This window comes from Balaenoptera acutorostrata, chromosome 13 (assembly GCF_949987535.1).
Source record: "Balaenoptera acutorostrata chromosome 13, mBalAcu1.1, whole genome shotgun sequence".
NCBI lineage: Eukaryota > Metazoa > Chordata > Mammalia > Artiodactyla > Balaenopteridae > Balaenoptera > Balaenoptera acutorostrata.
The window spans coordinates 64,725,602-64,735,926 of NC_080076.1; the positions used below are offsets into that span (position 1 = coordinate 64,725,602).

General features: G+C 46.3%; 1 protein-coding gene and 1 long non-coding RNA gene across 5 annotated transcripts in view; one reads left to right on the forward strand and one right to left on the reverse strand.

Moving 5' to 3' along the window:
• PTPN2 (protein tyrosine phosphatase non-receptor type 2) overlaps nt 1-1,849 on the reverse strand; it is a 78,478-nt gene extending 76,629 nt beyond the window's left edge. For all 4 annotated transcript variants that reach the window (XM_057526532.1, XM_057526533.1, XM_057526531.1 and 1 more), the window contains exon 1: nt 1,673-1,849. In XM_057526532.1, the coding sequence (XP_057382515.1) occupies nt 1,673-1,834 (162 nt within the window). In that variant the 5' untranslated portion in view covers nt 1,835-1,849. The remainder of the gene's footprint in view (nt 1-1,672) is intronic.
• On the forward strand, nt 1,517-3,197 carry LOC130704613 (uncharacterized). Its single transcript, XR_009005038.1, has 2 exons — nt 1,517-1,675; nt 2,662-3,197. It is a non-coding gene; the product is annotated as an uncharacterized LOC130704613 (long non-coding RNA).
• The last annotated feature ends 7,128 nt before the right edge of the window (nt 3,198-10,325 follow it).

A 10,325-nucleotide genomic window follows, 5' to 3' on the forward strand; every position in this document is an offset into this window, starting at 1 on the left:
GTCTAACATTGGCACATGATAAGGTGTTACAAGTGAGTAAATGAAAATATGGAATTGTGATGAGGCCTTCAAGAGACCAAGTCCCAGAAGGTGAGAGCCTCAGGAGCAGGAACCTGGTCAGTGGCTCTCTGCTGAATCCCCAAGGCTCAGGGCAGGGTGCACAGCGCAATCTGTACAATGGCTGAGTGGATGTTTAGAGTCAAAGGAAAACACTCAGAGTCAAAACTCTTTCTGGATTTGCTTTCCATTTTTTCCTGGTTTGTGACCAACTTTAACAAAACACCAGTGCGTATTGCGTGATTTGTACTGACCAAACAAATGCTCTTGTTCTTCCACTAGGAAAAAGAAAAATAATAAGAGCTTTGACCAACCCACTAAAGGATTCCTAGGCAGAAGCCCATGGAAGGATTTCCTGAACTCTATGAAACTGAATGCAATTTTCAGTGGATATAAATGCATTTTTCTGGTGAGATGGATTACACTTTTCACTGAATATTCATGGATATTAATGATAACAAAAGAAGTCAAACTACTTAATCAAAATGTCAAGCTGAATTAAGCTGTAGCATGCACCGTCTCGTCTCAAACCTGTATTTTGATAAACCACTCACAACCTGGGGACAGCAGGCTCTCCTAAAACAAATGTAACTGGAGAAGACACAGCTGGCAGGCTCTCATATAGAGCTTCCTACGAGAATTTGCATTTAAAACTTTCTATAATTGGTTAAGTCCTTACCAGCATTCTCTTAAGTTAGTACCCTATTCTAACACACTCTGACCCACGTGAATCAGGGTATTTATTACACGTCCTGCTAATGTGCTCAAGAAGAAAACGTTACATTACGAACATAATGACAAGAGGAACTGTCATCTAATTAAACGGGAAGGGGAAAAGCCCGGGAACATCTAGATTTACAGGAAAGCCTGTAAGGCTTTCTAGATTTGTCGTTTTACTGTACACAGAGCGACCTGAACAGCGAGAGCAGCATTTAGCTCACAACCACTTACTGCAATCCTGGAAATAACATGCAATAATTAGCAGTAGGAAGCAGACAACTAGGTCACTTTAAGAGAGATAAAATGAAGTTCTGCTCGATCGAAAGGCTCCGTGGTTGACCCAGGAGACCGTCCCAGGGCGCGTCTCCACGAGGCGACCAGAAATCACGCCGGGCGCCCGCGTTCGGGGAGCTGCCTCACGACGCCCGGGGACCCGAGCCCCTCAGGCCGGGCCCCGGGGCGCGGACGACCCCTCGACGCCTACCCTGACTCACCGAGCTCCTTCCAGAAAGTTATGAGGGGGCGACGGCGGGCCGGGGACGCTCGGGCCGCCGCTGTCCGGCCGCACCACCACGGCTCGGCGACCCACCCCAGCCCCCGACCCCCTGACGCCATGACCCCCTGGCCGCCCCCTGTACCGTCGCGTCCACGCCCACGCCCGCCCCCCGGCACCGCCCCCCCCGGAGCCCACTGCGCCTGCGCGCATGTGGCCGCCCCAACCCCGAGCGCCCGAGCGCCGAGGCCCGGGCGGCGCACGCGCGCCCTGAGGTGGCCCGCGCGCCACCACTTCCGCCCCAGCGGGAGGCGGCGGAGGCGGCGAGTGCCGGTGGGCGCCGGCGTGCGCAAGCCAGGTCCTCGGAGGGGTCGGCGGCGGCTGCGCGAGCCCGCCACTCACCAGGTACAGCTGCTGCCAGCGATTCTGAGCGTCCAACTCATCAAACTCCCGCTCGATAGCGGCCGACATGGCGGCGGCCGCGAGCTGGCGCGAGGGAGCCTGCGCCGGCGGAGAGGCTTGGGCCCCGCACGATCCGGGCAGCGCGCAGCCGCTGCCGCGCATGCGTGCTCCACGCCCGCCACGCCCCCACGCCGCCCTGGCCGCAGGGAAAGTACCTGGTTCATGACGTCAGCGCGCCGGCTGCGCCGCGCGGGGCGGGGCGGCGGGGGAAGGCGTGGTCCAGGCGGTGCCCAGGTGGAGGGGGCGGGGCTTGGCGGCGCCAGAGGCAGGGCTCCGGGGAGAGCAGCCGGTTGAGTTCCTTGAGGTTTGATTTTTATTTTGAACGTCCTCTAGGTCAGTTTAGCGGCCTGTGCCCCACTTTCTCCTCTCGGAGAATGTAAACCAGGACTGATGCCCGCTCCTGGGCGCCCGCGGGTTTTGTGCCAAATAGACCGCTGCAGCAAAAGGAGAAGCAACCTCTCCTGGAGGTTGGAGACTACAGCTTGTTAAGTAAATGTTACACAACTTAAAAGTTAGTGTTACCTGTAAAAAGAGCAAATCGTCTGTTACCAAACAAACGTGCTGATTATGGAAATCATCTCGCTTCACACAGGGAAACTCATGTGCTTAGGACACCTTATCATCTTCAGTAAGAAATGTGAAGGGTTAGAAAAACGGTAGTGTGCTGTCCAACACTGAAATTTAAATTTTAATTAAAATTAAATGAAATGACAAAGATTCTCTCCTTGACCAAACTCTACTCAGGATCCTCTGAGCTCTTTTTCAGCTAGGTCTCAACTTTTGGGCTGCCCTGTTTCTCTCTGCATTGTCGAATTTTAGCAAGAATCCTGGTAAGTCAGTTAGCCAGAATCCCCCATTCTCAGTATCTGGTTACTCTTAATTTTTTTTTTTCTTTTTTCTTTTTTTTGGCTACACCTCACGGCATGCAGAACTTCCCTGGACCAGGAATCGAACCTGCACCCCCTGCAGTGGAAGCACGGAGTCTTAACCCCTGGACCACCAGGGAAGTCCCTGATCACTTGATATTTAATCAGGTTCTGCATCTTCTGCCATCCCCCGGGGTGACATCTGATATCCGTGGCCTGCCTTCAGCTAGAGTCCTGTTAGGCTTACCCAGAACCCCCCTGTGCTTCTTCTGTTAAAAACAAGACTACAGGCCCAAAATGAAGTCGCTTGGGAAGCCCCGTGTCACCAAACCTAAACTTGATGGTAGTTTCAGCTCTCCCAGAAATGGACTTTAAAGGAGGAAATCAAGAATCACTATCACCACTGGTTAGGTGATCTGCCTGATAGACCCCTGCCCTCGACCCTGCAGTAACCAGTTCACTTCTCTGCCTGGGATAACTCCCTTGTTCCAACTCCCTACTGCCTGTAAGTCTTTCGTTTTGTGTAGCTTCTTGGAGCTCCTGTCCATCTGCCCAATACATGAATCGTTTAATAAAGCCAATAAGATCTTTAAATTTCACTCAGTTGAATTTCGTTTTTTAACACCTCAGTAATTTTCCATCCACTGACCACCCCCCTTTCCCCCAGCTTGGCTATAAATTCCCACTTCCCATTCTGAATTTAGAGTTGAGCCCAATCTCTCCCCCACTACAAGACCCATTGCCATTGTCCCTATACCTGTCACAGTAGTCGCCCCACACACACCTTGAATAAAGTCTTCCTTACCTCATCATCTTCTACAAGTGTGAGGAATAATTTTTTTCTTTAACAGAAATTGAGAATTCAGTTCCTCAGTTGAATTAGCCACATTTCAAATGCTCAATAGCCACATGAGCTAGTGGCTAAAGTATTGCAGAGCATACAAATCATCGAAGTTCTGTGGAACAGAGCTGCATGAGAGGTTTAAAATACTTGGGGCAAAAAAGTGTCCTTACACACATAAAATAATGAAAACACTGATCAGAAAAAACCAGTAAGCTGTGGGAGCAAGAAGAAACTGTAATAAAGAAAATTAAGCAGCCAATCAGCCTTTCTACTTACAGAGTGTAACTGAGGAATATATAAGGTCTCCCTCCAGAAGTGCCCCACAATCTAATTGTCCTGGTTTCTGAAGTTCTGTCCTTGAAACTGATTATTTAGATTAAAGGCATGGTATCTCCTGGGATACCGCATGATTCTTAGCATCAATCACCTCATCAAATCTTGGTCTCAAAGCAACAGTTCTTGTCACCAGATGCACACCATCCTTCAGGAAATCACTTGTCAACCCCCAGTTGGGGGAGCAGCGCTGGCTCTCTAACGGTTTGTCCTAGTTTGCTGCAAGCAGCTAGGATTCTAAGGCAGTGGTTCTCACCCCAGCAGCATCTGCATTGACTGCGAGCCATGAAATGAACAGAGATGAACTACATTCCCCACGTGGCACCGTCTACCTCATTCCATGGGGGAGACGGGTTGCCCTGGACCCTCCAGCCTCCCGAGAGAGGCTCAGCATGGCCTCCAGCAGTTGGTGCTCCTGATGGTATCTTTCAGTTGTGAGACACATGGGAGGGGCAGAGAGCAGAGGAGGAAATGAACAGAGAGAGAAGCACGGTGGTGGGAGAATTACTAATTAGGAGACAATTAGGAGGTATTTTTATGACCACAGGAAATTTGAGAAGAAGGAGCAATGTCTGCAAAGGATTTCTGGGGATGTTTCTGGGGTATATCCTGTGAAAACTCCTGGAACAAGACTTGAAGAAAACTGATAAGAAAGATCTAAATTATTCTTCAAAGCTTGTGTAGTTGGATTTTTGTTTCTTTTGAATGAAAGTTCATGCAGACAGGTGTCCAGGAGCCTGGCTTGTATAGTCAAGTGGCATGAGGGTCCACAGACGTTAAATAATGTTGAAGCAATCTAGTAAAGCTTCTCAAACTCAACTTATTCAAATCTGGATTCAAGACCTTATTGTTGAGACCTGCTTCTTTTTCTGCATTCTCTCTCCCATCACCCATTTACCCAAGCCACAAACCTGGACGATATCCTCACCGTCTCCCCATCCTTTCTCTTCTGTGTCTAACAGGTCACTTGGTTCTGTTGATTCTTCCTTCTAAGGACTCTCTCTCTCTCTCTGCTCCACTCTGTCCCCCCTGCTGCTCCCTTAGTTGAGGTTTCGTCATCTTCCTGCCTTGTCTCCTGTCCCATCTAATTGTACGATGTTCCATTTGGGAATCCCAAGTCCAGCATAGTGCCTGGAATACAGTAGATGAAAAACAAATGTGACTGAATGGATCTCTGTTGGACATTTAGATTGTTTCCAATTTTCCTGCCATATAAAAATGCTGCAATATCCTTTTTGGATATAACTCCTCCCTCCTTTTTAAGGATTATTTCCTTTGGATAAATACCCAGAAGTGGAATTATTGGGCAAAAAGGTATCACTGTTATCTCCATTTAGATTTTCCCAGAAGCAAGCCCTGAGAAGGAGATTTGAGTGCAAGTATGTTAGGTGATGCCAGGAAACCCTGGTGAAAGAGTGTGGAAGGGAGGCAGGGACAGGAAGGAAGGAAGCCGTAAAGGGTTTGTTAACAACCCGTTACCGCTGTAGGCAACTGGACCTGGTTCCCCTGGAGAGCTCCAAGAGGAAGTCCAGAACTACTGCTGAGCTATCCAAACCGAAGGGCAAGGAAGCTGGGGTGTTACCACCAACTCCCCACTTGTCATGGTTTGAAGAAAGCTTCTAGAGGCTCTTGGTGCTCTGGCACTCCAGCTTGCCCTGGTGTAAGCTGAGCGTGTTCCTGCTGTGGATGCATGTCTACTTCTCCCCCTGATTCACATGTTGAAATGGAGGTGGGACCTTTGGGAGGCAATTTCGTCACAGCGGTGGAGCCTCATTAAAAGAAACCTCAGCGAGTTCTGTTGCTCCTTTACTGCCGCACGGGGGGCAACGGCGAGAAGACAAAAAACAGCCATCTATGAGCCAGGAAGCTGGCTCTCATCAGACACTACATCTGCTGGCATTTGATCTTGGACTTCCCAGAAGTCTTGGACTTCTCCAGAACTGTGAGAAATAAATGCTTGAGCCAGCACGTCTATGGGATTTTGATTATAGCAGCCCAAATGGACAGTTCCCATGGCCAGAACATCTTTAAGCAGAAAATAGCCTCTAAGAGTACAGGTGGCTGTTGAGGGGATATGGGCAGGGCACTTAGAGAATCTACTAAAGATATTTTTGTAGCTTTTGAAATGCAGTACTAAATTGCTTTATGAAGGAAGAAAACCAATGTATACTACAGGTAGACATCTAAAACTATATGAGTTTACCCACATCCCTAGTAACATTAGCAATTATCATTATTCTTAAGAAACTTAACATATTTGAAAGCACTGCATTTTTTAAAAATTTTTTTTTAGTTTTTTATTTTTTATTTTTTTAATCTTTATTGAAGTATAATTGCTTCACAATGATGTGTTAGTTTCTGCTTTATAACAAAGTGAATCAGCTATACATATACATATATCCCCATATCTCCTCCCTCCCGCATATCCCTCCCTCCCACCCTCCCCATCCCACCCCCCCAGGCGGTCACAAAGCACCGAGCTGATCTCCCTGTGCTATGTGGCTGCTTCCCACTAGCTATCTATTTTACATTTGGTAGTGTATATATGTCCATGACACTCTCTCACCCTGTCACATCTCAACTCTCCCCCTCCCCATATCCTCAAGTCCATTCTTTAGTAGGTCTGTGTCTTTATTCCCATCTTGCCACTAGGTTCTTCATGACCTTTTTTTCCCCTTAGATTCCATATATATGTGTTAGCATACTGTATTTGTTTTTCTCTTTCTGACTTACTTCATTCTGTATGACAGACTCTAACTCCATCCACCTCATTACAAATATCTCCATTTCATTTCTTTTTATGGCTGAGTAATATTCCATTGTATATATGTGCCACATCTTCTTTATCCATTTATCTGTCGATGGACACTTAGGTTGCTTCCATGTCATGGCTATTGTAAATAGAGCTGCAATGAACATTTTGGTACATGACTCTTTTTGAATTATGGTTTTCTCAGGGTATATGCCCAGTAGTGGGATGAAAGCACTGCATTTTTTTCCTTTTGCTTTCTTTTTATCTACAGCTGCTCCCCACTTCCTATTATTTTATGCTTGTGTGTAAATTGGGCTGCAATTTACACTTGAATTACAACTAAGTTAATATAAAAACACAAAGGAATTGTTGTTGCAAAAAACTTTTTCTGCCAGGTGGAACAGAGGCTCTACACAGTTTTAATTAATATTTTTTTTTATTAAAAATTGTTTATGAAGTATGTTTTTGCTATGGAAAACACATTCAAATCCCCAGATCTTAATCAGGTGCACTCAGCATCATAGCAGTATGAATTCTATCTTTGAGCACCTCTCCCTTCTTGCCCTGGGGTTTCTCTGACGCTGACGCATGGCACACCCTAAAGAACCCACTATTCCCCCAAACACGCCTAACTCAGAAGCGCAGGGAAGTCAGCACGGGTGGAGTCACCCTTGACCAATGATGATTTCTTCTTTCACCCCCAGACACACGGTCCTGAGATACATTTCTTAAGGTTTCTTGTGGGGCCCCAGTGAGGTTGAGCACCATTTGTCCCTAGTGGTGGCCAACATGATAAGGCATCCTGCCGTCAGCGTTGTCTCCTTACCTGTTCCACACCACCATCCTATACCACTGCGCCCTAGAAGCACTTTCCCAGATTCCTGCACATGAGCCTTTGTCTCAGACTCTGCTTTCAGGGATTCCAGCTAAGATATTTAGTCTCAGAAGTGGTCCTAGAAACAGACTTTCTGGACGGGATTTTGGCACACAGCCGTGGCACACAGCAATCTGGAACACATTGCTGGAGGTGAGCGGCTGGCGGTAACATCACAATTGCTAAGCATCTCACCTGCGGTGCTTGGGATGAGGTGCAGGTGGGAGGAAGAAACATGGGGCTACGTGGTGGCTCTAGCACCTAAATGGATAAAGATACTGGAGGTGGCTGGACTTTGTCAAATGCTTTGGAAGACTTGAACAAAGTAAAAGACAGGTTTTGATCGCCATCTATCAACTCGAGTCAAGTTGTGGAGTCAGCGGAGCCCCTATGGCCGTGTTTAAGGAGACACTTACTTAGTCCCAAGAGTGTGATGGGTGAAAATCAGGCACCAAACCTGTTGTAATGAAAACAGAGATGCAAAGGGGAATAAGTGCATGGCCATAAAAGTTCTCATTATCAAAATCAGAGACACGAGAAATATTTGGGTGGATGACCCTGAGAATCTTGCAACTCCACATCTTTTGGACCCTCCAGGCACACACCCCATTCTGGCTAGATTCGCCTGAAGAGGTGTCCCAAAATGGTGCTTCTACTTCTCCAGATTTACCCTACACCACGTGTTACCTCTTGACTGATAATCAGGGTCCACCCTCAGCGCAGCTTGAGTTGGGAAAAACAGTTCATACTTCAGGAAGAAAGCTTATACAATCAAAAGATTTGTAAGGCCTGGCTCACATGCACCAATAGAAAGGAGAAGAAAATGGGCAATTGTAAATTTTAAGGTGTTGAATGGAGAAGGAGGGAAGTATGAGGATGGGTAGAGGACAATTTATTGATACAGGAACACTGGTGATTTGGGAGTCCTTGTGAGGACACCTGCATCCACTCCTAAATCACTGCTAGAATAGCTTCTCGAAGCGCAGGCAGGATGATGATCTACAGTGAATGAGGGGAAGTTTGAACTTCCTTGGCAGAGTACTAGAAAAGCTCAGGGAGCTTGGGTGTTAGAATGGCTCCACTCTGTGGGAGCAGAGACCCAACCGCCTGGCTGTGTTCCTTGGGAGAATTGAGAGGAGTTCCCTTCCTAAAGCACAAAGAGTGCACTGGTGAGGGAGGCACGGTCATCTCTGAGAGGCTGGCGGGACACGTCCTTTGTGGGCCAGACCTGACCAGTGGAACGTGCTGCCGACGGGGCTGACGGGGTCCTGGAATAGCGGTGGAGGGAGAGATGCACCAAATGAAATGGCCAGAGTAAAAGTTCCTGGACCTGTGAAGTTGTGCCCTGGTGACCGATAGATCCAGGAGCTCTGCTCTGGGGGTGAGAGACAGCAGCTGGCCAACTAGGGTCCAAGTGTTGGAAAGCTGAAGTTTGAAATTAGCCACAGCAATGGAAAATCACAATCTCTCATTCACTGTCCAAAGCCAAATCAAATCACAGACCTGAAAGCACAATGATTGAAGGGAAGGCTGCCAGTTCCCCTTGATGAAGGACGCTGCAACACCACTACAATGGTAAATGATAAACATGACCCATCCCTTCCCCAAAGGAACCTACAGCCACATGTCAGGATAATGGTGCCCAAACAAATGGGTAGAGAATCTGGGTTGAACTGAAATACTGTTATCTTCCTACAGTTAGAGTTGGGCTTATGAAGGCAGGTGATGATTGGAGTTCCGATTCAAAAACACCCTGCAGTGGGTCCACTGGGGACCTGCCTGGGGTTATTTCCCAGTTCCACATGTATAGTTGAGATGATATGTAGTAGTTTGCAGAATCCTTACAAGGATTTCCTGACATGTAGAATAAGAGCCATGGGGAGAAGTCACTGAAACTGCCCCCAACCCATCAAGATAAAAGTTAGGAGCAATCCTAGGAGGAATTGCTGAGAGTAACAACCAGAAGGGACGTCGGGATGGAGGATGGTGGTCTTCATCATCAACCAGAAGGATCGTGGAAGGTAAGGGTGGATGAGTGTAAACTGAACTAATTAGTAACCCAATCATAGGTGCCTGGCCCAACGCAGTGCTAACTGAGCAATCAATGGTTTCCAGCACTTATTACGTGGCTGTTCTCCTCAACATCCATCAATAAAGGGGGTCAGAAGCGAGCTCTCACTATCTTTCCCAGGACTTTGACTTCCTGTCATAGTGTGGTCCTCTGAGATCGCGATCTTCTCGGCATCTGCACTGGTTCACTATTTGAGCTGCTCATCCCAAGTGAATCTACTTTTGATCCTCTTTGTGGATCCTCCTCTTTTGCATAGATGGCTGACTTCGGAAAATACACATATGTATTTTCTTGAGGCCCCACTTGAAATTAAGACTTCTGTATCACTTTTTAAATTGGTAATATTTTATTTTTAAAACTTATATTAAGTAAAATATGACATGATGTTCATATTTGTTCATTCCAGGTGGTAACTACATGATATTTGTCTTATTATTGTGTTGTTTTGTTTTGTTTTTGGTATCTTTTTTAATGTGGTAAAATACAACACAAAATTTACCTTTTTAATGTGTATAATTCAGTGATGTAAAATACATTCACCATGTCTGTCACCACCACCATTTCTAGACTTTTTCATCACCCTGGACGAAATCCCCTTACCTTAAATTATTTTTATAAATAAACAAATTATAAAGGTTAATAAATAATTTTTAAATTTTTATTTATTTTTATGTCTTTTTATTGAAGTATAGTTGGATTGCAATGCTGTGTCAATTACTGCTGTACAGCAAAGTGATTCAGTTATACATCCTTTTTCATTTTTTTTCTGTTATGGTTTATCACAGGATATTGAATATAGTTCCCTGTGCTATACAGTAGGACCTTGTTGTTAAATAATTTTTTAAAATATTTA